At 44.9% G+C, this 27,098-nt stretch overlaps 1 protein-coding gene across 2 annotated transcripts in view; it reads right to left on the bottom strand.

Moving 5' to 3' along the window:
• Positions 1–27,098, bottom strand: part of PXDN (peroxidasin) — a 740,799-nt gene that overhangs the window by 236,463 nt on the left and 477,238 nt on the right. For both annotated transcript variants that reach the window (XM_078647879.1, XM_078647880.1), the window contains 2 exons: positions 15,631–15,787; positions 14,068–14,176 (listed from right to left, as the gene is read on the bottom strand). In XM_078647879.1, coding sequence (XP_078504005.1) covers positions 14,068–14,176; positions 15,631–15,787 — 266 coding nt within the window. The remainder of the gene's footprint in view (positions 1–14,067; positions 14,177–15,630; positions 15,788–27,098) is intronic.

Below are 27,098 nucleotides of genomic sequence, written 5' to 3'. Positions count from 1 at the left end.
AAGTTGCTGTGGCAATACAATCAGAGCTATTCATTGTTGCCCAACTCAGTGCTACAACTCATTTTTTTGACCTCTGAAGGATAAAAAGGCTGAATGGGCTCACCAGGATTCAAATTCGTGACCATGAGGTCAAATACAGATTCCTTAGATCACTGAACTACCGACCGGCTACAGACAGAATACTGCCATTACTCATTCACATACACATCGTCTTGGAAACACGGACATTCGCTGGGAAACGAAAGCTACTTATAGGGTTTCTAAATGTATCCAAACACCGCACATACTGCATGCATAAAAAAAACAAGCATTAGAAATGCAATAGGTCTCGGATTTATTTGAGTTAGAGCTAATGGCATTGTAAATGGCAATGTCTTTTAGCCATGTGTTATGGAGTGTATGCATGTGGTGTGTAGTGGAATTATGTGGGTTGGATTGGAATTGTTGGTTGTGCTCGTGGTTGTGCATGTTTGGTTAGGTGTGGTTGTGTGTATTTATGTGTGTGTGGTAAACAGTTGTTTATTAATTCAATGTGCATTGAAAAAGACTACACCTCACCCAAGCCATTCTTATAGCATCAGGGGCTGGGAACAGTCTGAATTTTCACACTTGGCAGCGCTGGCAGAGGCCATGGGTGGTGCAAGCTGCAGTGGCCTCATGACTAGGTCTCTGGCACTTATTTATTTACAAATTAAGCACTGAGCTAAATATTACCTATCCTGTAATATGATTATCAGGAGCACTGCCTCCAGCCTGAAATTAATACTCCAGTACCAAAAGCGAGGCCCCTGTTGCACACTATAGAAATATTAAATCCAGTGCAGCGATAGCTGGGCCAGCAGGTTTGAAAAGTAAACACTGGTATCTATTCTCTGCAAGACCCCCATGTGGAAGATGGCTCTTGGTTCTAAGAAGTGGAAACCTACCAGAGTGAGTGGCGGGTAGATGGGATGAGTGTGTGTGCACGGCGGTTAGATGGGATGAGTGTGTGTGCGCGTGGTGGGTAGATGGGATGAGTGTGTGTGCGCGTGGCGGGTAGATGGGATGAGTGTGTGTGTGTGTGTGCGTAGGCAGCCCACAAGTTGTGATCTTGATCCCTTGGCAGACTGGCAAGCATTTGGGCATGGGTGGCACCTTTTCTTCTCCTCTTGTGAGGACTGGCTGTATTACGTTGTCTGAGCAGAGGGTGCCCCAGCGCATCTGCACCAACAAATTCCTCCTATCAGCAAAAGAGGAAGTCACTAATATAGATGATGCTACGATTGCTGTAGCAGCAGCAGCAGCAGTTCACAGATGAAGATGTAGGAATTCCTCCAGCAGCAGATGTAGGCTGTTAGTTCATGACAAAGTAACTGCTCCGCAATCAGTTCAGATCATTGCACAATCGTCATTGGCAGTAGTAAGTTAAAATGTTGTGCCCTGGTGATCTGAACAGTTCATTTCTGCTATCTTAATAACGCCAATAGGTGAACACATCTAAGATTCCTGAGCCGCAAAGCTGGGCTGTCAATGGAAGACTGAACGATAAAAAGAGACTAAGAAAGAGAAGACGGGGGAACGCGAAGAGATTTAAAGTTGCAGAAGAGACAGGGACCAGAAGGGGAGAAGCAGAGGGGACTGTGAAGAGAGATGAGATGGGGAAAGTGGGAGTCAGGAACAGAGAAGAGATTGGAGGGGAGAGAGGACAGAGGAAGAAAGGGCACTGAGGGGGAGAGGAGAGAGAGGGGAACGCAGGAGGGAGCAAGGAGTAGAAAGGGGATAAAAGAGGGCATTGGGCTAGGTGGGAGGGGCTGAGGAGAGTATGGAGGACAGGACGAGAAAGTGGATAGTGAATAGAGTGGTCAAGAGGGAGTGAGCAGCACTGTGAGGTTAGAGAAGGGGCACATGCTAGATCCGGGGCCGGCTCTGCTTTCCCCTCGGCAGGTGCTTTGTATGGGGCAAGTGCCCCGTCCGCCATATGCTTGGCTCGGGGCTACGTTTGGCGGGGGTCCCCGGCTGCACTTGGGGCACCCTGGCGTGGCTGAAGGCTGGGGCGGCCACCCAGCAGTCCTGGGACTGGGCACGGGGAAGCCCCGTGACCGACCCTGGGCGGCACGCTGTCACCGCACAGAGTGCTCCCAGGCTGCAGCCGCGCACAGGGATCAGCTGCAGAGCATGGGCAGCTCGGAGTGGCTGCGTGCCCAGCCGGGCTACGGACTCACCTCTCAAACTCCTGAGGTAAATCAGGGTCAGTTAGCATGCTGGAAAGGTGAGTCCCAGCGTCGCGGCGGCAGCCTCCAATCTCCTCCGAGAGGAGTTGTCAAGGGAGTCACGAGCTTAGGCAGTGGCTCCGTCTCCCTGGCTCTGTGCACTGCTGCTGCTGTGGCTGCACTCCCCCCTCAGTGCGAGCAGGGACTCCTTGACCAGGCTCTTAAAGGGGAGTCTCCTCAGCTCACTGGGAGAGCACCTCAAGGACGTGGATCTCTGCGCATCATCCAGGAGACCCGCAACTAAGCACAGCGATTTCCGATCATAACAAGGGGAGTATTTACAGTGCGCATTTCTCACTTCTGCAGATTTCTGCTTGGTTTGCTCAATTTCTCTGCACTCATTTGGCTCAGTGTGTTGATTTTTTTCCAACAAACTACTGTAACTGGCATTGTTCTGTGGGGAGAAACAGGGCCATGACATGTTGCAACACGAAAGAAGGGCCCCTCAAAAACAAATACCTGTAAACAGTGAATCAATTCAATCACTGGCTCAGGTGCGGCTCATCACATAGTGCTACAACGAGGAGATGCCGGTGTGCAGCCTTTTCACGGCAGGTGCAGAACAGAAACGTGCAGTGTGCAGAGGGGACTAAGGACGATGGTCTGAGCGAAAACACCGGCATTTCTCCCCAAATTACACCAGCAGCTATTTCTGCATCGCGCAGACGTCCTCCGCTGGAAGGCGCAGGTCTTCTGTAAGGAATACAGCACGTCACTTTTGTAAAAAAAAAAAAACCCGTGAGTGGTGCGAGCGCGCGCGCCACTGCGAGCATGTTTATTCAATTATGGCGGCCGTGACGGATGAAATAATTGAAGATATATGGCCTTTGGTGCGCGTAACAGACACCAATAGGCCATGGGCGGAGCAACGCGACCGCCCATGGCCTATTGCGTGTTCTGTTTTACAAATACATGCACGCAAAGGCCAATGAAAATGGACCTAGGAAATAACACGCACGAGCTAGGTGGAATTTCCAGGTCCATTTTCGAAACCCCAGGAAAAGGACTCTGGCTGCGTGACACTGCTTGCGCAGTGCACGCTAGGCCCGAGACCTAAACAGTTTAACCCAAGCAAAGTAAAAAAAACTGAAGCAATTATGAGAAGGGGTACTTTTGACATGCACATTAACATTGGCAACATTTTAATGAGTCCCTTCAAAGTAACACCAACAAAGCGGTAAAGTACCCATATCACATGGTTGCTATTTTCTAAATCGTAACCATTCATTATTGAACTTCAATTTTTATTTCAGAGCAAGTCCATGCAACACCAATGTTTATGCTTGGGTTGCAAACACCCATCAGGTAGCCCTATATAACTGAAGATCTATGCATATCTCAGTAAGCATTGGCAAAGTCAACAGCTCTCGGTATTTTATCCATGAAGGTGTTTTGGAATGACTGTGGGTTGTACATGATGACAGTGGTACTGTACTGTATGCCTTTTATTTGCGATGTAGTTCTTAAGGTTGCTTTGTGGAAATCTGGTTGCACTGTGGATTTGGTTCTCCACAATTTTGTGGTTGTACCCATAGTATATTATGCTAAATCTGAAATCCTTAATGTTGTCATCCTGCAACGATGCTTCTGAGGTTTTCGACCTTAATAGGACTGCAAACATTATTGCAGTTGCATATTATTAAAAAAAATTGCAATAGGAAATTTGTGGGATGTAATGTCACAGGTAAGAATAATTTATTTTTACTTTGCTAAAAAAGTATTTAATGTTTTATTTAACATTTTTATATGATATCGATTTTGGTAAAATTGTGTTATAAACAATTGTATTGTTTAGTATTCACAATTATTTTTATTAAAGTATAACCTTTTCAGTTTGATTTAATACTTTAATGTTTTATTTTAACGTTCAAATCTGCCGAGTTTTCAGATCGCATGTTTGACATCATCAACGTCTGCTTAGGAGTTACCTTCCATGCCTTTTGTGTGACACATTGCGTAAAACTTAATTGTGATGAAAAACAGATGGAAAGTCCCTGTAATAAGATACATATCAGAAAGTATTCCCATTGGCACAACATGAAACTGTAGAAGTAAGTGCCATTTAATTTTTGTTCAAATTCTCTTGCTTGCACTGAGCTTGCTCACTGGCAGCAGCCTGCCATGAAATGTAAAGTTACCTGTGTCATCAGCTTTATAAAATAGTGCACACTCTTTGGGGGTTTAGTCATGACAAAAGTTAACTTTTCCAGACCTAGTATTATCTATTCCAGCTGCAGACACTTATAATCACTGTACTTAGGAATGAGTAACTTTTTCCACTGGTTGGCAAACAAAGAACTACTGCTACTGAGCTCAAAAGAGCCCTCAAAATTGGGTGAGAAAATGTTCCAGTGCGGGAATGCAGTTCTTTTTAATGATTTGCGTTACTGTGACCGGTGATGCGTGGCACTTGGTAGGGCTGAATGTAATTTATTTTATTTAATGATAGCTTGTTGCATAAATAGAGGAGTATATCTTATAATACTTAATACATGTTTGATAATTTCATTAAAATTTAAATGGTCAATTAGAATATGTTTGTCTTATTTTCTTATGCAAATGATTGTGTGTTTTTATTGTAATAATTAAAAAAAAATGAAGCTATTTTTGGGAATGTGCTTGTGTATGTTATATATCAATTTTTAAAAAAAGTTTCAATATTTTGACTTTAGGTGGGTTGTTTAGAGGAAGGTGGGAAGAGTTAAACTTATATTTTTAATACTTGTGTTGTCTTTAACTCCCATCCCTCCCACTTGTTGTCTTTACTCCTGCCCCCCAACTGTTCTCTGTGTTGCCTTTACTTCCACCCACCTGTTGTCTGTGTTGTCTTTACTCCTGCCCCCCACCCATTGTCCCTGTTTTCTTTACTACAGCCACCTCATCCATTGTCAGTGTTGTCTTTACTACCGCCCCCTCCCGTTGTCCATGTTGTCTTTACTGCCGCCCCTCACCTGTTGTCCGTGTTCTCTGTACTCCCGCCATCCCACCTGTTGTCCGTGTTGTTTTTACTTCCGCTCCCACCCGTTGTCCATGCCATCTATACTCCCGCCTTCTCTCGTTGTCTTTACTCCTGCCCCCTCCCGTTGTCCCTGCTGTCATTACTCCTGCCCCCTTCCTCACTTACTGGAATTGCAAGCTAAACGATGGTGAGAGTTGCAAGGTAAGGAGCAAACACATTTAAGTTTCACTTCTAAATAGATATTTATGCTGGCTTTCTTTTACAAGCATTTCCAGTGCAGTGATTTCTCAAGAGTGAACACTGGATTTTGTATTGTATGCGGAAGCTGCCAAGCAACCTTCCCTGGTTTGGCTTAGGCCAGCAGCTTCACAGCATTACAACTAAGATATAGAGGAAGCATGTGCAAGTCTGATGCAACTGACTTTGTTTGGAACTATGTTTTCTGGTTATACTGGTTTCATCTTTACAAACCCTTGCCTTCCCCCTTAAAATATCCATGCCTGCCATCCCTCCCCCTTGGTAGGGACACGTACAAAAAAATTCAAAGCGTGCACTAAAAGGTTTATTATCCTTATCGGATCCCTGCAGGGCACAATTACATGCCAGCCAGCACCTCCATTTGTAGAAACATTGCCAATTCTTGTTTATTTTTCGATTTAAAACCGGAATTAAATCTATCCAACTATCACAGATTTCCTGATAACGTTGTGGTGTATTTTATTCCAACCTCATCTAAAAGTGCCCATTCGTGCTGTGACTTCCACTAAACCCCACCAATCAACAGGGAGAAAGGCTGAACGTTATCAAGTGCAATCCCCAGTGAATTAGGAGCTCATTCTTGTTAAAATTCAAACATGGAAGCTGCCAAGGGCGCATAAAGACTGTGCCCTTTTATACTGCCTCAGGCATTCTAGACAGCAGCCACACTGATCTACAGCATACCTTTAACACTTAGGCAAAGACAATAGCTCTAGCAAAACACAATGTTCCAAAGAAGAAACCTATTGGCTATGCCAATGCTTGTTGTAATTTGGTGTACATCTGTTCAGTAGGTTTGGAGTTGTTAAAGAAAAAAGATGTATGTGTACCTAGAGACGGGGATCCCCCGCAATGCCATGACCGGCTTGCCACAACCTGAGAGAAAAGTTGTGACTGTAATTTTGTCAATTGGGACACAGTTACTGGGGAGGGGAATAACGTGTAAATAGGATGTAAGTGGTAAGGATAAAGGTATTGTGACCCCCTTGGGACTGATGGAGGGGTCTGTGAGGGACCCAATCATGGGAAACAATTGTTAAAAAATGTTTTTGGAGGCGCGTGAGGATTCACAGGCGCCCATGTGAATCTGCAACAGATCCACATACAAAGATCCTAATAAAAAAAAATATCCAGTCACAGACTCAGTCAATCTTCTACTCAGAGACCCAGAACACTACTCACACACCCATACAGCCACTCTCACACGCACTCAGATAAACACCCACACAACTACTCACACAACCACTTACTCACTCAGAGACTCACACACTCAGAGAGCCACTCATACACCCATTCACAGACCCACACAGGCACTCATACACCCACGTACACACCCATACAAACACGTACACACACACACACACACTCGCTCACAGACCGGTTCACCCACTTACACACCGACACAGCCAGTAACACACCCAGGTTATAGGGATGTTATAGTTAGGAAATAGCATTAAAACCATAAAAATTCACTGAAAAAACAAATTTACAGGGGAGTTATAGGTAGGAAAGGCATTGAAAAGGTTCAGATTTTACACACAGAAAACCATGGAAATTCAGCAGTTATAGTCGTCTCAAGTAACTATAACCCGGACCTTAAGTTAAGTATAACTCGCACCCTTGCCATGCATTGCTAATCACTCTACATATTACATCACTCATTACATCTCCTATGACATCATTGATATCACAGCAACATTTGCAGTGAAATTGAGGAGAAAACTCTGCATAGCAGGGGCACAAGATATAGTTACCACATGGCCTCCTTCCCAGAGCCTCGAAAGGCCCCAAGGACCCCATCCCCTGGGGCTGGTTTGATTAATTAAGGGGCGGGACCTGCGGAACCCCTCCCAGAGCCATTATAGGCTCCACTGAGCCCACCCCTGGGACTGAAACTTACAAAAAAAAAGGGGAGAAGCCCTTCCTGAGCCTTTAAATGCCCCCCGATCCCTCTCCCTTTTAGCAAAAAGGGGAGAGGGCCAGGTTGGCCACCTCCCTGAGCCTTTAAACGGCCCTTGAGACACCATCCCCCAGGGCTGGCTCACTTACTGTGTCCTGGGGAGCTCACCCCAGGGACATGGAGGCTTCCCTGCCTGCACTGACGCAGGCAGGGAACCACAAAGTCTGCTCCTAGTGGGCGGGAGCTTTGAAATTGCTACTGCCAGCTGTGAGCAGAATTTTGATCTGTTTGTGGGCTTGAAACAGATCAAGATATTGCTCCCCCTGGCGGAGCAGCATAAGTAGCTGCTCCCTCTGGGTAGGAGCAAAGGTGGCTCCTCCAACATGCAGGGAATCGTCTGGGGCCACAGGGGCTCCCCTGCAGCTCCCAACGTTATGGATGGGGGGTGCCCTGGGTGATCACCTGGGCACCCACCTTCAAATAGTGTATTGGGCCCCTGTTATGGGGTCCCCGGGGCCAAACCAATCTCGGGAGGGGGCCATGCAAACAGCAAATGCAATGCTTATGCAAAAAGACTTTCCTCACCCCTTGTCAATTTGGAGTCTAGAGGAAAAGGCGTCCCAGCACAATGTGCTGCATTTTCATAACACGTAATAAACAATAGTCACCACTAACATATTTAGTTTGTACAGTTTCATGCTTATTGGACCTTTTGTCAAGCAACTGAAATTTAACCAGCACACTGTTATTCGTTCATTTAAGAAGTATTAAAAAGCTTTTACATGTCAATAGAAGTCCACTTTAGAGCATTATGAATGAGCAGGGAAAATAGACGTTGGAAGGATAGGTTGAGGGAGAAAACAAAGTAACAAAGAATAGGCAAACTAATGGCAGTAATTAGATAAACAGCACAAGCATAACAAACCACTGCTGCAATAAAGTCTGCCCAGAATACATAAAACTAAAGACACCATCATCATTGCTCCTCTATGATAGTTACTCAGATGCAACACCTGATTTGCCATTATCCTAGGTGCTAGAAAAGTAGTACTCCAGAAGAGGGCATCACTGTGCCAAGAGTGCCAGCACAATGCCATGTATTAGTCCTGTAAAGGCAAAGAAAAAAGTAGAACATATAAAGCAGCATTATGAGAAGATCTGTAATTGGAGTTTAGTAGCTGGTACACTATTATCTGCAATACGCGTTCAACATTACATGATACGACATTATTCTCAAATGCATATCTGTGCAATTATTTGATAATCCTTGCTGCACGTTTCCACTGTAATGATGTTTGCCTGCAATAGCTCCTTTACATTATCTGTGAACGGTGTCTGCAGCCACAGTGTGCACACAAACATTGACAATCCATATTCTGGACACAGTGGAATTCTTGGACCCAGAACCAGAATCTCAATGACCAGCACAAGCCAACACCACTTACGTGTGCATCTTTGAATAAAAATGTAGTAACTGAAGGTGTGGTGGCACTCGTCCAATGCTTGGTGGTGCTGGCATTAAAAAGGAAAACACAAATGCAAGTGGCACGGCTGAAGTCGATTTCTTTTAACTCCTTCGATGCTGATGACGGAACCGCTCCGTCATCAGCTGCGGTGGCGCTGTGCTGATGACGGAGCGGTTCCGTCATGGCCCGCTCGGCACGCCGGCGCGGCGCGGATTCCGCGCCTGCGCTGAGCGTTCTATTGAGCGGGGCGGGCCATGACGGAACCGCTCCGTCGTGAGCACAGCTCAACCGAGGCTGGTGACGGAGCGGTTCCGTCACCAGCATGCGACCGCCCCGCCCCCTTAGCGCTGCGGCAGAATAGCCGCCGCAGCGAAGGAGCTAACAGGAATGCTGTAAAAAGCAGCCAGGTGGTTACACTAGCACTGGAAGTGGTTACTGTTTCTAAAAATCAGGGGAATGGTAAACATATTTTAAAAATAAATAGAATGAAATGCACTTTCATGCTGTTCAGTCATTGTTTGCCTTAAGTTATTAGTCATTCAAAGATGGCAGAAGCCCTTGTTGTGTGAGGCCGTCTTGATACATGCCCATGGTCTGGTAAAAGAAGCATGCTATAGATCAAAAAAACCATACTGGAAAAGTGGCCTTCACCACTAAGATTAACAGAAGTTACATACAAAAATAAAAAGCTTATTTTAAGCATCATCAAATTAGTAGGTGAATATTATAATAAATATCAGGTCTCATTTTCTCATTAAATAATTGTTTTCTCCAAGATTTTTTCATATAAAACAAATTAATATTGCAAAATAACACCAAATAATATTATAGTTCTTTTACATTCTTATTTACAACATACTTCAAGTAAGCATTTGTACATCTCACAGGATGTGCGCTAATTTACACTGCTCCTGAATACAAGGTACCATGGAATTTCAACGGAATTACTCGCTAATAGTAGATCATTACATCAAACAGCCAGGGACATGATGGTGAGAGAAGAATACTTCTCTGAAGACTGTTCCACATAAAAAATAAGGACAAAAAATCTAGCAGACAGTAGGACCACATCTAAAAACAACCAGGTATACACGATGTACGGCGATCACAACATCTGCGCGAGCGCGACTACACATACTTTTCTGCGGCACACAAGACATACGCACGACTTGACCATTTTCTAGCCTCCCCATCCATTATGGCCATCTTACACTCAGCTGAGATCACCAAGCGCTCTCTCTCGGCTCATGCCCTCATTTCCGTTCTCTTGCTGGCGCAGGGCCCGCCTCCAGCCCCCCCCGGGTTGGAAAATCTGAGAATCCCTGCTTCACTCTGAAGAGGTGATCAAACGGATACGAGATACTATTGTTCAATATTTTGCGGATAATGATCAGGGAGCTACTCCTCTCACGGCATTGTGGGAGGCGTTGAAGTTGGTAACGCGGGGTAAGTTCATCGCGGTTGCAGCCTCCTTTGGGGCTCTGCTTAGGGAGAAGCGTGCGGAGTTGGAGAGGGATGTGGGACAGGAGCGCCGAGCGTATGGCGAGACATAGAAACCGGAGACGGATGCTGAAGCACTTGGACCTAGATAAGGCAGAGCACGCTCTTCTGAGGTTGAGGCACAAATTTTTATCTCAGTGGCGATAAATGTGGGAAATTGCTGGCTCATAGACTGCGGGCAAAAATTCAGATGTCTGCCATTCAATCTATTCGAGATAGCGATGGGATGGAACACACCACTGATGACCGCATTCTTGAATCCTTTTGCAACTTTTATCAACGCCTCTATGCGAATAGGGATGCCCCCTTGCTCGGCCCTGACGCATACTTGGACTCCTGCAATATTTCTCCCATACATAAGCTTATGGCTGATACTCGGTATTCTCCTATTCGCATTGAGGAAGTAATTTCAGCTATCTCAAGGTTAAAATTACTAGGGTCGGATGGCTTCCCGGCAGTATTTTATAAAACATTTTGTATGGAGCTGGCTCCCTTTTTAAAGCGAATTTTCAACTCTTTTCTTGATGCCGGGGAGGTAGGTCATACCGGCCCACTTCACAACTTAACATTGACGCAAAGCTATTTGCGCGCATCTTAGCGTCGCGCCTTAGCCCCCTTATTTCCGACATAGTTGACCCGGATCAATCAGGTTTTAATCCTACTGGGCAGGGGGGGGACAATACTAAGAGGCTGTTGCACCTCATCGACCTTGTACACCGCTCGCGAACGCAGGCCTTCTTGCTTTCAATAGACGCGGAGAAGGCCTTTGACCGTGTAGATTAGGGATATCTGTTTGCAACGCAGCGAAAGTATGGCTTCGGAGACAACTGTATCTGCTGAGTTCACTGCTTATACGCTTCTCCGAAGGCCTCAGTGTTGGCTAATGGCTGCAGGTCGACCCTCTTCCCTATTGCGTGGGGAACGCGTCAGGGGTGCCTTCTCTCCCCGCTTTTGTTTGCGCTCTATATGGGGCCATTCGCCCAGCTGATTCGTTTAAACACGGACATTGTAGGTCTCAAGTTTGGAGCTGACGTGCATAAAATCAGCATGTACGCGGACAATGTAATACTTTCACTTTCCCAACCCCGGTTAACGCTACAGTCATTGGCCAAAGAGCTTACCGACTTTGGCAATGTGGGAGGGTTCAAGGTCAATTTCGCAAAGTGGCATATTCTCAATATCTCTGTTCCTGCGAGCGCGGTGCTAGACTTACAGCAAGACTTCGCCTTCCACTGGGCCCCCGCCGACATTACCTATCTGGGTTTACAGCTTACCCCGACCATAGGGAAAACGGCCGCACTAAATTACTCCTTATTGTTAGATCACACGGCCAAGGCGCTGGACTCCTGGTCACATCTTAAGTTTTCTTGGTTTGGGAGAAAAGCGGCACTTAAAATGACGGTGCTTCCTCGCATCCTTTATATTTTCCAAATGCTACCTTTGTCTCCACCGCCGGGCACAATCAAGAAGCTGATTAACAAGTTTGTGTGGGACGGTAAGAAGCCACACCTCTCGCCTTCACTCATCTCTTCTGCGAAAACACAGGGAGCGGTAGGCCTTCCACTCGTGGGAGCTTATTATCAAGCAGCGTGCCTACGCTACATGGTAGAATGGAACAGGCCCCTATCTAGTAAGCATTGGAAGTTCATGTACCAGTCCGTTGCTGGAGTGAATATTTGGCGGGAGTTGTGGCTCCCGCGCACACAGAGCGTGGGGGCTATTCTCGTTGCCGGTTACCGCCCCAACCCTCAAGGTTTGGAATCGGCTGGCAGTGGTGAAGGGCTAGAACATATATCCTTTCCCCATGTCCCCTATCGTAGACAACCCCGATTTCCGGCCTGGGCAGGCGTCTCCGGTTTTCCACCTATAGAGGGAGGTGGGTTGCAAGAGGGTGGGCTCCCTTTTTGATACGGAGGGGCTAATCCCCTTTATGCAGCTCCGTAAGGACTATGATTTACCGGCCTCAGATGCATTCTAATACCAGCAAGTGGCTCATGGGTTACACAATCTGCAAACTTTGCCAAAATGTCCTGGCCTCTGACTCCCTTTGAAAAATGGTTGGTATGCAAAAAAGGGGATTGTAAACTCGTATCTGAATTGTATGCTATGATCACAGAATGCCGGAAGGGGCGCCATATGAAAGCGCAAGTGCGGTGGGAGGCAGAACTGGGGAGGCCCTTATCGTTTAAGGAGTGGGAGCATATCCTATACCGAGCACATGATACGGCGTATAACACAACAGGGACGGAATCCGCCTATAAGGTGGTAACATATAGGTATTACACACCGGAGCGTGTTCATAGTTGGGATAAAGCAAAGACAGCTCTCTGCTTGCGGGGGTGTGGCTTATCGGGTACTCTAAGTCATCTACTCTGGCACTGTCTGAAATTAGTGCGCTACTGGGCAGCGGTTATTGATGACATTGACGATGCATTTCAAATCAAGCTTCACAGGGCTCTGAGTATACATTTTTGGGTCTTCCCCATCCTAGGTCCTTTCCACTGAAATCCTTGAGAGAACGACAGATTGCGATGGCATTACTTGCTGCGCGACAGTTTATTTTAGCACGCTGGGGATCTGCAAATTTAACTGAACTAATGGACTGGATTCACCGTCTCTGGCAACTCTTGGCTATGGAGCGCCTATCGCTCAGTGTTCAAAGAAAGGGCAGCAAATTTGGCCCTTTCTTGCAGATCCTCACCAAGGATATGAGGGAAGTGACCTGTCCTAAATATTTGCAGGTTTTGCAACTCGTTCCACTAGAACCACTGAAATCATCTAAGTCTGGGGATACAGGGTAAAGTGCCAATGTGATAGCGGGTTAGCTTGAGGGGGTGGATGGATATACTGGAGCCGATGCGGAGAGTGGGTGGGTGGGTTGTTTAATTGTTTTGTTTAATTACTTAAAAGTGAAATACATTGCTAAGAGTACGGTGCCGTATGTATGCTTGAATTTATCGCGGGGTCGCCCTCCAGGTTGCAGACCTGAATGCTGTGTCTCACTGCTTATGTTACGCTCTGCCGGCACTATGATGTAGGCAGCCAAGCTGTGTATGCACTTTCTGGATGCCACACAATAAAAATAATTGATTCTAAAAACAACCAGTTAGTCAAAGGGGAAACATATCTGAAATTATGAGCAAAGGTTAAGCATTGTAATGAAAGGGGAAAGCCAGCAAACCTTTTGGTTCTTGGCTGTGGTTATCTCGCCCACACACATCCAGTGCCACAGGAACTTTTACGGGATGAAAAAACGTTCGTTACAATGTATTTGTTATCAGAGAGACTCCATGATATGGCAGAACATCAACACTTATGCGAGGCTGATAAATATTTTAGAACAACTGCAGGTTTCATCATATACTACGCCTGAAATGCTAAATAATTATTATATAAAAATCTAATTTGTAGGGACTGAACGTTCCATTATTTTGTTTTAGCATCATGTAGGACCTGTTTAAAACACACTGTACAACTGCAAACCTAAAACATTTTATTATAACTTGTTATGATTTATTGGAATTCCTCTGGATACTGTGTAATATGATTTTGATTCATGAATTTCTGATTGCAAAAGGCTACACAAAAAGTAAAAGCAAAGCATGAACGTAGAGAGATTTCTGTTTTTCAGTGGCATCACGTATGTATTATTACTCAGTAAAACACAGCAAATTCACAATTTAAATTTTAAAACCGATATTATGGCTTTTTTTTAAATAAAGATAAAAATAATACCTGTCAAACAAACGTCTCCGTGTTGAGTTAATTGCCCTATCTACAGTTGCAATTGCTTCAATTATTGATGTTGCTACAAACGGGTCTCCAGTTCTACTGACTTCTGGGACTAAAAAAAATAGATATATATTTTTGAGAGTTAGCAATACAAATATCAATTAGACGAATACACGTTTAATCATGTATACATCTAGAAAAACCGACAGTCTTCAAAAGCATATACAAATGGTTTCAGGTCTAGTGAAAATATTGCCTATTTGGTAATTTACATTGTTGTACCCTAAAACCAATACTAACTGCTATTATTTATCAAACTACTGAGCATAGGAATTTTAGTTTAAAAAACGTAGCCCTTACTTTGAAACCCATGTCATATCATGAAAGGAAGGAACTGCACTGACGCTGCCTGCCATAAAACACCAAAACACCTATCATGCTTTTCCTCAACTACTATGTACTGTTCTTCAACCACTAAAGTGTACAGCTGAGGAACGGATGCGAAAAGAAGTTATGCAGTTGAGAAGGGTTCATGCAGCTTAGGGATTAATGCACTGGAATGAACTTTAAATCTTCTTGTAAAGAATAAATAAATTCTCGGGAAAATAGGGCCACCATTATTGGGAGCCAAGGTAAATTCTGACACTAGTTTTTTTTAAAAAAGCAGCAACATGTGCATGTAATTTCTCATTTTTAGAGCAAAACTCATATTAGGTGCTATTTATGGCATGCGATCAGGTTGAAACCCTGCAGTGCTAGATTTTATTGGGTGCCAGCTATATTGCAATATCCTCTGGGGCACTTAAGTTCCTAAAAGTTAATGGACACAGTCCAGTTTCTTCAACTCCCTCTTGATATTGGGAGAAGATAACAGTCATCTCTTCAGCCGCGGCCCGTGTAGGTAAGAGCGCTGGAGGCGGCTTATGGGATTCGACATATAACCACAAGGGAAAATGTTATTAATTAATTAATTTTTCCTAGTCGTTGTTTATCGAAATACCACCCACCCCCATCGTTATTACCAGCACGGGTTGCGGCTGCTTCTCTTATAGTGTCAACTCATGGGAATGTTTTTGAAAGAAAATGTATCCACAGCAGAGATCAACACGCCAGGTTGTATAAAACCAGTGATAAATGTAAGGTGTAAAATGTTCACAAAGCAATAAATGTAACTATTTTATAAAGGGATGATGCTATGAATAGTAAGAAAAATAATATTCTATTGCCTAATGAGGAGAAAAACATTATTATTCATTTGAATTTTATAGTGTGTTTTAGCACAAAGCCAAATCAAAGAGCAACAAATTTAAGCAAAATATAACATTCAAAGGTATAATGGTACATAAATAAAAAATGTAGTGTATGACGTGACAAAAATGGTGTCTTATAGGATTCTTTTAGAGTTCATTTTGTTTGCACGTGTTAAAAAATGGTTTTCTGTGCCTTAGACTAACAGGCAAGCAGTGGTCAATGTGCACACTTTTTCACTTTAAGATGCTCCATATACAACAGTGTAAGTCCTTTGTTAAATTCCTAAGTTATACTGGAATTTATGTCACGTCTTACCATGTACACTTAGCACCATGCTAACTGATGAGTAGCCTATTGTATTCCGAGCCACACATTCATAGCGACCTTGATCAGCGGGTCCAACATCACGAATGACCAGAAACCCATCTGGACTTATATGAAACTTTCCACTCTCTGTTACCTGTATTCCATCCTGCAACCAATCACAGTGCAAACATGTATTCATCCAAAAAAATGCAGCAAACAAAGCAAGAAGAGAAACACACAATATTTCAGCAACTGCTGTTTGAAGGTGCTACATTTTAATCAGTATTAAACTCTCGGCAAAACTTAGAGTAGTATAATTAAAATGAGACAAAACATCATAACTACTTCCATTTCCACCAATCACATTGCAAAAAGAGCACAGAAAACAGAAATGTATAATACTTTCAATAGACATATCCAAGAGAAGAATAAATTGTACACTAGTTTGTTTTTAATAATTTAACTTCTGCTGAATCTACATTTTTGCCATTAATTTGTTAGTGTTACCCTACTGTCCTTTACCCTCCCAAGTGTCCTAGTATTAGAATACAGACTGCTAGAATTAAAAGGTAAATCCACTATCACTCTATATGTTTGTTTTTTTAATCTCAGATCCAACCTACAATTTCTGTCTGCTACTGAATTCTAACCGGCACCCTTCAATTCAAGATCTGTTGCTGTCTCCAAATCTTTATTTTGCAATACACAGTACAAAACTTGGAAATAGCCTATTATGTAGACTTTATTATGATGTATATAAACCAGATGCTCTTTTTCCACCACTTAGATTTATTGAATTAAATTCCCCTTTGTATACCCTTTTTCAGACCTACAAGTTAATTCAGCCTTGATCCAGAATTTACCTGTGTTCATGAAACTGCGAAATAGCTACCAGTGTAGGGTCTACAGAACCAGGAAGTGCCATTGGCTTCAGTGTAACATTATGGATGAGTTTTGATATGTTCAATGATGAACAGCATGTGTTGCGCTATACCTGTATGTTACATATATTCAGTGCTTAATTTGTAAAAGAATAAGTGCTGGGGCCTAAGGTTCTGCTTGAAGATTGTGGTCAGAACTACAAACTGTCAGAGGTGCCGAATATTAAGACCGTGTAGTCTGCATTTTACCTAATACCTCTTTCAACCACCACCAGAAACTCCCTTACTCTTTATCTCAGTCTTTCAGGCTATTGTCCATCCTTGCCTTCTTATTCTTCCTCCTGCTTTCCCTCTTTTGTGTTTTCCTCTCTCTTGCACTGGATCAAATTCTGATGAGGAAAAATAAGCGACATCTAAAAAAAAAATGAGTGACGGTGGGTCCCACTGGATCAAATTATGCACTGCGTGTAAGTGGAGAGATGCCCCTTTCTGTTGTTTTAAGTTCTTTGCTTAGTTACGAGTTGAATGCTTTAGTGTCGCAGCACTGCGGCCCATTTTTAGGGCTCGGGGCGGAGCTCCGAGATCCTTTTGTAAAAGAAAAAAAAAAAGTGTCTTTAGGGGTCCGGGCAGCCACATTCCTTAGTGCGCGCGCTTTTTTTTATGGCATATGCATGGTGATTCGTCTTCACTGTGCTGTCTTTTTAGTAGCCTAAAAGTGCGGTGGTAAAACCTCTTTTAAAAAAGTCCTCTCTGGATCCGTCGGTCTTAAAAAACTTTAGGCCTATTTCATTACTTCCAGCCCCGGCAAAGTTGCTAGAGGCACACCTCAATGTACATCTTGCCGCTTTTGTTGAGAGCTCGGAGTGTCTCGATTCCTCTCAACATGGTTTCAGGAGGGAACACAGCACTGAGTCAGCCCTCACCATAGTGCTGGATGGTATCCGCACGCGTGTTGATGAGGGCCAGACCACCCTCCTGATCCTCTTAGATCGGACAGCGGCCTTTGACACCCTTTCTCCCTCAGTATTAACATCCCGGCTGAGGGAGATTGGGGTGCGAGGTGCAGCCCTGGACCGACTCACGCCTTTTCTCACCCACCGAGTTCAAAGAGTGAAGCTGGGGGAGTTCCTATCTCCATCCCTCCCTGTGCAATGTGGGGTCCCTCAGGGGTCGGCACTCAGTCCGACCCTATTTAACATCTATGTGACCCCACTTGCCAGGCTTATTAGATCTTATGGGATGGAGATAGTCTCCTATGCGGACGACACCCAGATCCTTGTCTCTCTCTCCCAGGCTAGCGCCCCGACTGCCTCCAATTTTAGATCTTGTATGGAGGCAGTCGGTCAATGGATGATCCTTAATTCGCTTAAATTAAACGGAGAGAAGACGGAGGTGATGGATTTCGGAGGTAGAGAGGATATATGGTCATCCTGTTGGTGGCCAGACTCACTAGGAGCCTGTCCCACCCCTACCTCCTCCGCAAAAAATCTGGGGGTGGTGATTGACCCTTCCCTTGATATGGGTAAGCAGGTCAGCCGTACCATCTCCACTTGTTGGGGCATCATCCATGTCCTGAGGAGGATCAGACATTATTTATCCTTACAGGCAAGGAAACAGCTCGCTGTTGCCCATATCGGCTGAAGGATGGACTACTGTAATGCGCTGTATGCGGGCATAAATAGGAGCCTACTGCAGCGCTTACAGGTAGTCCAGAATGCCGCTGCCAGGTTTGTCTTGGATCTTCCCAGGCGCACCTCAGCTACAGCGGCCAGAAAGCTGCTGCACTGGCTTCCTGTCGAGTCCCGTATTCACTTCAAGACCCTTTGTATGACTTACAGGGCCTTGGCTAGAAATAGTCCCACTGGTGTAGGATCTATCTTGTCCCGCTACAACCCTGTAAGGGATCTGCGGTCCTCGGGCAGACTTCTGCTATCTGCCCCCCGTTTCAGGAGAGTGAAATGGGGTGGCAGGGCCTTTTCCACTCTTGCGCCCAAGTGGTGGAATGCTCTCCCTCTGGAAATAAGATCCTTACCTACTCTCCAGGCTTTCAAAAGGGCTTTAAAAACATACCTCTTTGTGCAAGCGTATGTGCAGTGATTTAGCGCTTTTCTTTTTTGATCTGTTTTGTTAGGCGCCTTGATGCTTTCGGGTTACTGTTTGCGCGGTATAAATTTTATTATTATTATTATTATTATTATTATTATATTAGCCTTGACGCGATAGGCTATATGTAATTTACGTCCGCCATGTTTGGCATTTTCTCTGCGGTTTCGCGCACGGCCGTCCATAAATATCAATTAGGAGCTGTCAGGGAGGTGCTGTACTGGAATCCAGATGCTGTGTGCGCGTTCACCATTCTGCAGTGCGTTTTGGTGGGCGCGCGCCATGCATTATTTTGTTGCTCCTTTCAGCTCAGATTTACTCGGCTAATTTCAATGTTTGAATAGCTGAAATGCTTTTACCGAAATTTTAGATGTTAGTTTGGAATAAAAGGTTTACAGTTTTCAGCTAGCTTGCACCTCCTTGTTTGAACACGGAATGTAAAGCGAGTTTGTTTTAGAGCACTGATAGCCCTGTGAGGTGATACTTCAGGGTCGACGTGGTGGGTGCTTCGGGCTGGCTTGCCAGTTTGTTTATTTAAGCGGCTGACATGGTAAGTGGAATAACGAGGGAAGAACACGGTACCAGCTGTGTATTTGACTGTCACTCTTAGCTGCGATAAAAATAAGTGGTAGTGCAGAGTGCAGAGTGGTAGTGCAGAGTGGTAGTGCAGAGTGGTAGTGCAGAGTGGTAATGCAGAGTGCAGAGTGGTAGTGCAGAGTGCAGAGTGGTAGTGCAGAGTGGTAGTGCAGAGTGCAGAGTGGTAGTGCAGAGTGCAGAGTGGTAGTGCAGAGTGGTAGTGCAGAGTGCAGAGTGGTAGTGCAGAGTGGTAGTGCAGAGTGCAGAGTGGTAGTGCAGAGTGGTAGTGCAGAGTGGTAGTGCAGAGTGGTAGTGCAGAGTGGTAGTGCAGAGTGGTAGTGCAGAGTGGTAGTGCAGAGTGGTAGTGCAGAGTGGTAGTGCAGAGTGCAGATTGAGAGTGCAGATTGGTAGTGCAGAGTGGTAGTGCAGAGTGGTAGTGCAGAGTGCAGAGTGGTAGTGCAGAGCGCAGAGTGGTAGTGCAGAGCGCAGAGTGGTAGTGCAGAGCGCAGAGTGGTAGTGCAGAGCGCAGAGTGGTAGTGCAGAGCGCAGAGTGGTAGTGCAGAGCGCAGAGTGGTAGTGCAGAGCGCAGAGTGGTAGTGCAGAGCGCAGAGTGGTAGTGCAGAGCGCAGAGTGGTAGTGCAGAGCGCAGAGTGGTAGTGCAGAGCGCAGAGTGGTAGTGCAGAGTGCAGAGCGCAGAGTGGTAGTGCAGAGTGCAGAGCGCAGAGTGGTAGTGCAGAGTGCAGAGCGCAGAGTGGTAGTGCAGAGCGCAGAGTGGTAGTGCAGAGCGCAGAGTGGTAGTGCAGAGCGCAGAGTGGTAGTGCGAGTAGTATTGCAGATTGAGAGTGCAGAGTGCAGATTGGTAGTGCAGAGTGGTAGTGCAGAGTGCAGAGTGGTAGTGCAGAGTGGTAGTGCAGAGTGCAGAGTGGTAGTGCAGAGTGCAGATTGGTAGAAGTATTACGGGCAGCAGTACCACTACCACCAATGCTACTGCTACCAGTACCACCACCACCAGTACTCCCGCTACCAGTACCACCACTACCAGTACTACCAACAGCAGTACTACCACCAACAGTACTACCACTACCAGTATCACCACCTCCAGTACTACCACTACTACCACTACCAGTACCACCACCACCAGTACTACCAGTACCACCACTACCAGTACTACCAGTACCACCACCACCAGTACTACCACTACCAGTACCACCACCACCACCAGTACTACCAGTACTACCACCATCAGTACTACCAGTACTACCACCACCAGTACTACCACTACTACAGCCACCAGTACTACCACTACCACCACCAACAGTACTACCACCACCACCAGTACTACCAGTAGCAGTACTACCACAACCAGTACCACTACCACCACCAGTACTACCACCACCAGTACCACCACCACCACCAGTACCACCACTACCAGTATTACGGGCAGCAGTACTACCACCACCAATGCTACTGCTACCAGTACCACCAGTACTCCCGCTACCATTACTACCACCACCACCAGTACCACCACTATCAGTACTACCACCACCAGTACTACCACCAACAGTACTACCATTACCAGTACCACCACCTCCAGTACTACCACTACTACCACTACCAGTACCACCACCAGTACTACCAGTACCACCACCACCAGTACTACCACTACCAGTACCACCACCACCAGTACTACCACTACCAGTACCACCACCATCATCAGTACTACCACTATCAGTACTACCAGTACTACCACCACCAGTACTACCACTACTACAGCCACCAGTACTACCACTACTACAGCCACCAGTACTACCACTACCACCACCAACAGTACTAACACCACCGCCAGTACTACCAGTACCACCATCACCAGTACTACCACTACCACCACCACCACATTAACACACTCCATAACACTTAGCAAAAATACATTACCATTTACAATGCCATTAGCTCAAACTCAAATAAATCCGAGCCCGATTGCATTTCTAATGTTTGTTTTCATTAGTGAAAGGGATGTTTAAAGTTGTGTTTTCTCCATGTGGTGTAAGGAGCACGGTATTTTGTTTCCTGCATTATTGCAATCAGTGACTAATGTCAGCATGTAGGGACATTGTGAAATTGCACTCTATTGTCAACAGGCGGAGCATGAAAGTTGAGGGGGGAATCGGATACTGCCAACTGTGCTGATGCATGTTAGTATCATCTCATTGTGCAGTATGTAACTGAAATAAGCAGGCTTGTTTGTACACCAGTGACTAGGAGCCAAGTTGTCAAACAGTTTTTTCTAAGGTTCCCATTTAGATCCTGTTGGGATCTAGAATGTATGGTAAGTGGTCTTGTGGGGGTTCCCTGTGTGGAACCCTGGTAGTGGTTGGGGTGGCAGTTGCTGTCGGGAGCTGTGAGACGACGGATGCAATAAAGTGGAGGCAACAGTACATAGGTGTGACTCGCTTCCCTTCAGGGGCGTTGTGCTGTCTGTCGCCTCCGGCATTCCCCTGTAGACTTCACGTCGAACATTGCAGAGCTTATGACTCCAGCTACCTGGTACCAGTTCTTTTAGTGCTGGGCCGTTGTAGGAGTTTGAGGCTGTGTGAGGCCACATCCGTGGCATTCCCCGACGATTTGGGGGTGTTTTTGTGCCGTGGTGGGATCCCCGTACTGAGTGATTCATGATTTGTGACTACCCAACTACGTCATTGAGGGGAAGGCGGAGTATGGGCACAAGCGTCACAGTTTTCAGTTGCCTAGCAACCAACATACAAGTTACGGCTGTGTTTGGAAGCGGCGGTGTGCATGACACGGTAACCACGCTTGGAGTGTCTACAAGCACGCTGTGCAACATCAACACCATTTTGTCTCTGTCGTGACATGTAGGCTGTGATGCTGAGGGAGTTCAGCTATGCCCGCACCTTTGAATGGTAATTATTCATGAATGTGCTTGCACTTTGGTGACATGCACACCGCTATCTCTATTCCTAATTCCTTTTGGTGCAATTGAAAGTACGAGCATTCGGTGATGCGCACACCTGATGATTTGTAATTTAATGGCAACGTACATTCGGGTAGGTGCACTTTTGGGTGACCTACTATTGTGGTGTAAGGAAATCATGTACACCATCTAACTTATACGTACACATTTCGGTGGTGCACAGCCTTAAATTTGGAAATTCTCATAAAGGCTCTTATTTATTTGTCATTGCTGTTGTTCTGTATATGCATACAAACTTTTTTCTCTTTTTCTTTTCCTCTTTCAACTGTTTCAAGATTAGCACAAAGTAAAGCGAGCAAAGTAGCATTTTGAATTTGATACTTACAATTGCCTGTGTTGGTCTTTCTGGTTAGTATGGGTGTGAGGCAGCAACTAACCCATGCACGGTCACCTAATGGATCGTGTATTAGCATCATCACCTTTCCTCCAATCAGCTTGCATGCCTCCATTACATTGGCAGCAATGGAAGGACATATTCAATGCCTATTAGAAGCCATTGATAGCAACACTAACTTTTCAAAAAAGAAAAAAAAGATCTTTTGAATTACAATTAGGGTTCTGAAGGAAAGAGCATTTTAAAAACCCTACCTCTAGAAGTATTGAGCACCTGCGTGAGTGGTGGACATGATGGCGATTCTATGGTAATTGATGACTATGCATCTTGCAAAAGATTCAATTATAAAAAGAACATAGTGTTAGAATGCCATGAATTTTTTCAACGTGCTCCAATTACAGGTGAATCCATCAACGATTTTGTTGCTGCACTTAGAACTTTAGAACTGCCACTTGCAATTACAGGGAGTTTAGGGATTACATCATCCACGATCAGTTGACTGAAAGAACATGTAACAGGAAAATCCAGGAAAAGTTATTATATTCTGAAGAACCCGACCTGGAAACTGCCCTTGCACTAGCTAGAAGCATTGAACACTCAGTTTTGCATGAAGGAAATAAGTGGAACTGCAGAGTTTGGGGAAATCAAGCAGCTCAGTGTGGAGTGCCATGTAAAACTTTTTTTTTTAAATTTTATCGTTTTATCATGAAGTCTTTTGATACATATGAACATACACAGTCATTACTATGCTTGCCTAGTTAGGAGAAACATGTCAAGAATTACAATTAAATTCCACATATCATATAGTATGCAATAGTCATTACCTCCAGAAGTGCACACTAGTCATCCCCCAGTACCGGCTGCAAAAGCTATGCAAAGTATAATGATAATAGATGTTCTTAAGGAGTTGCGCGCTATTTCCTGGTATTTGATGTGGGTTCCAACTATGCCCTGTTCTACCAGAGAAGGGGAGTCTAGTTGTAAAGATGTAAGGTAGGCTCTGAAAGGGCCCCATATGTCCCTAGGTCGCGAGGTAGAGGGAATAGTGGCAGCATAAACTTTACTTCTAGTGGTGCAAGAAGCTAAGCTGCTCATCCAGCTCTTAATTGTGGGTGCAGTCCTGCTACCCCAATGGATGGCAAATTCTCTCTTGGCCAATAATAAACAAATGGCCGCAAATGTACGAGTTTTTTGGGGAAAATTTACTACATATCCCAGGAGGGCAATCTTGGGCAGGGGATCTATTGATAAGTTAATCATGTTGCCGAGTGTTTTATGTACTTCTGTCCAATAAGTGTGAATGCTAGGGTAGGTCCATGCAATGTGAGCAAAGTCTGCGTCTGGTGCACCGCAGTTGCTACAGTTGTGTGGTTTGGAGGGGTCTATTCTGTGGATTCTGACCGGAGTGACGTATGCTCTACGGAGAAATTTGAATTGAATCAACTTGTGTTGACTACTGAGGGAGACATTTCTCGTGACAGCACAGCAAGCTGCCCACTGTTCGTCTGTTATCAGGCTACCTAAATCTCCCTCCCATTCTCCGCGAATCTTGTCATCATTTAGCGGGACAAGCGCTGCACAGTATTTATATAGCTTGGAGATAAGGTGGGTACCCCATTTGTTCTCAATGACCATCTTTAGTGGAGTGTATGATTGGGGTTCAAGGGGAAAGTCGGGAAAGGTGGCGCGCAGAGCGAACCCACAATAGCACAAACTTGTCCATGAATGTGGCGTCAGGGAATCTAGACTCATCATCTGAGTCAAAAGCATATGTCAAACTTTTGAAGGGGACTAGTACTAGCTTGGTACGCTATCCAGCAACAGGATTATCCAGAACCAAGACTGAGAAAGTGAAACTCTCATGTTTCCGTTGTGGCAGCAAATCGCATCTAGGGAAGGCTAAGTTTTGATTTGCTTTAAATCAAACATGTTATTAAGTGTGGTAAAAAAGGGCACTTTGCATGGATGTGCAAAGCCACCACAGTGCAGAAGGTCACTGCACAAAACATCAAACCCAGTGAGGAAGACCTCGAAGACCCAGACAAATAAAAAATGTGTTGCTAATGTTGTCTTCTTCATCCATACAGGCGAATGGAGTGGTATAAATAGCATCCATGGTAGGGTCACGTAAGAGAAAATCTCCAGCTTGTGTAATCAATATGCATAGCAAGAAGATACTAATTCAGATTTCCCGTTTACCGTTATTAATGCCAAAGATTTTGATGGGATGGGGGCATTCAGTTGCACCAATCAAACATAAGAATTTTTGCTTATGGGGGTAAGAGGACGGAGGTCCATGGAAAATTCAAGGGTAATTTGGAATTTGGTGGGGATTTTGAAAGTGGAACTATGTATATTGTGACAAGGAAGGGATAAAAGCGGTAATCAACAAGGTGCATAAGGTACCGTTAAGTCTGCACAACAAACGTAGTTCAGAATTAGAAAGATTATGTGCGATGGGTGTGATTAAGCCCATTGAAGGGTCAGAGTGGCTGGCCCTTACAGTTTTGGCACATAAGTCTGACAAGTGGTGTGTGCGGATTTGAGGGATCTCAACTCCAACATCTGGGTGGATCGCCAGCCCCTACCTAACATCAATGAGATGCTGGCGACCTTGGATGATGCCAAATTTCACCTCCCTAGGAATTTTATCACCTTATCGCAAAGTAAAATTAAGCAAAGACTCTAGGTACCTCATATCTTTTGTAACACCTGAAGGTGCTTATCGTGCTTATCTTTACATATGAATGCCATTTGGATTGGCATCAGCTTCTGCTGTGTTCAGAATTTGATGGGAAACCTATTCAAGAACACTGTGGGGGGTCCTGTTTTTCCACTACGACATTCTTGTTTATGGGAAATCGGAATCTGAGCATTACGACAAGGTTAGGCAGGTGTTAGAGATTGTATGTCAGGTGGACTGACTCTGAGGAAAGACAAATGCAAGTTCTTTCAAGAAGGGGTGGATTACTTTGGTCATCACATTTCGGGCAACGGGGTCATACCCAAAATGAAGATTTTGGAAGCCTACTAAAGTGCACCCGAACCCATAAATAAGGACCAACTCCGCTCCTTCCTGGGGTTAATGGAGTATTATGCTAAATTTGTGAACAATTTCTCTGACAAAACAGCGTGTTGAGTAAGCTTCTCAAGAGGAATGCCAGGTATATGTGGAACAAAGAGTGTAGTAATAATGCTGAACTCATAAAAAAGGAGATTGCACAGGCATGTCCTCTCACATCATTTAACATCAATGACTTATGCATCATTTGTACTGATGCAAGCACTTTGGGTCTTGGCGTCATTCTCATGCAAAAGAGATGTAATGGCCGTGAAGCAACAATAGCTTTTGCTTCCGGAATATTATGTGGGGCAGAAAACTTATATTCCACTATTGAAAAGTAAGCTCTGGCATTGTGAGGTCTGTTCCTTGGAGAATACCATCAAAGGGGCACTTTGAGAGCAGAAATGGATGGAGGCTGTATCGGATGATAAAGAGATTGAGGCGGCTGCACATTTTGGGGCTGTAGGTTGGCGCAACAGCAAGGATATACACTCGGAATTTATTCCTTACAGGAGAGTTGGAGATGAGCTGTCCATGGTTGGTGGTACTGTGCGTAGAGGCGATCTATTTGTAGTCTCAGTATGCATTCGAAGGAAGATTTTGGATGTGGATCACGAAGGGCATCCAGAAATTTGAGCCATGAAATGCAGGGTTAGGGAGGACTTCTGGTGGCCTGGTTTGAGTAGGGCAATCAAATATTATGTTTGGGACTACTGCATGTGTCTCTTAAGTGTTAAGTCGCAAGTTACATATCCTTCTCCTGTTGACCACATTACTGTTAAAAACTCCCCTTGGTGTAAACTAACTTTTGATGGAGCTGGACCTTTTGGTGTCACTGGGAACTCACCAACATATGTGTTGGTCTTAGTGGACAATATGACCAAATTATTTCCCTGTGAGGAGGTGACCAACAATGGTGTACAATTGGTGTCCAGAGAGATGGAGACATTTTTCAAGGAAAAAGGTATGAAACACATCCTCACTTCTCTTTTATCACCCTCACAGTTATGGTTTAGTGGAACGGATGAACCAGGTAATCAAGGACCAGTTGCAATTGGCCTTAGTGAATGGATTGCATTGGAGGATGGTGGTTGCTGATATGTTATGGGCAGTGAGAACCACTCCACACATCAGTACCGGTATGTATCCATTTATGCTACTCAGGGGGAGGATTGAAAGTTCCAAGCTGAACAAGGAGTGGATGTCCAGGAAAGGTGTCAACCTGGGGAAGATGGGAAGGGCACTGGTACAAGAAAAGTTTAGCACTGTGGCTGAAAGTTTTAGAGTTTGTCCTGTTAGTGTCGGTGATTGGGTATGAATCAAGGGGGCAGGTTTTGTCTGCAAAGGGGCATCACGGTTTTCTGCACCTATTCGAATGAAGGGGGTGAAGGATCATGTGATGGTGTTGGAAAAAGTGAGCGATCTGTGTGGCACCTGAATCTAAAGCGGGTTAAGTGAATGCAGAGTGGTAGCGCAGAGTGGTAGTGCAGAGTGCAGAGCGCAGAGTGGTAGTGCAGAGCGCAGAGTGGT

Source organism: Lissotriton helveticus, chromosome 6 (genome assembly GCF_964261635.1).
Source record: "Lissotriton helveticus chromosome 6, aLisHel1.1, whole genome shotgun sequence".
Lineage (NCBI taxonomy): Eukaryota > Metazoa > Chordata > Amphibia > Caudata > Salamandridae > Lissotriton > Lissotriton helveticus.
The sequence above is the reverse complement of the archived record's forward strand: the minus strand, read 5'-3'. Positions and strand labels throughout refer to the sequence as shown.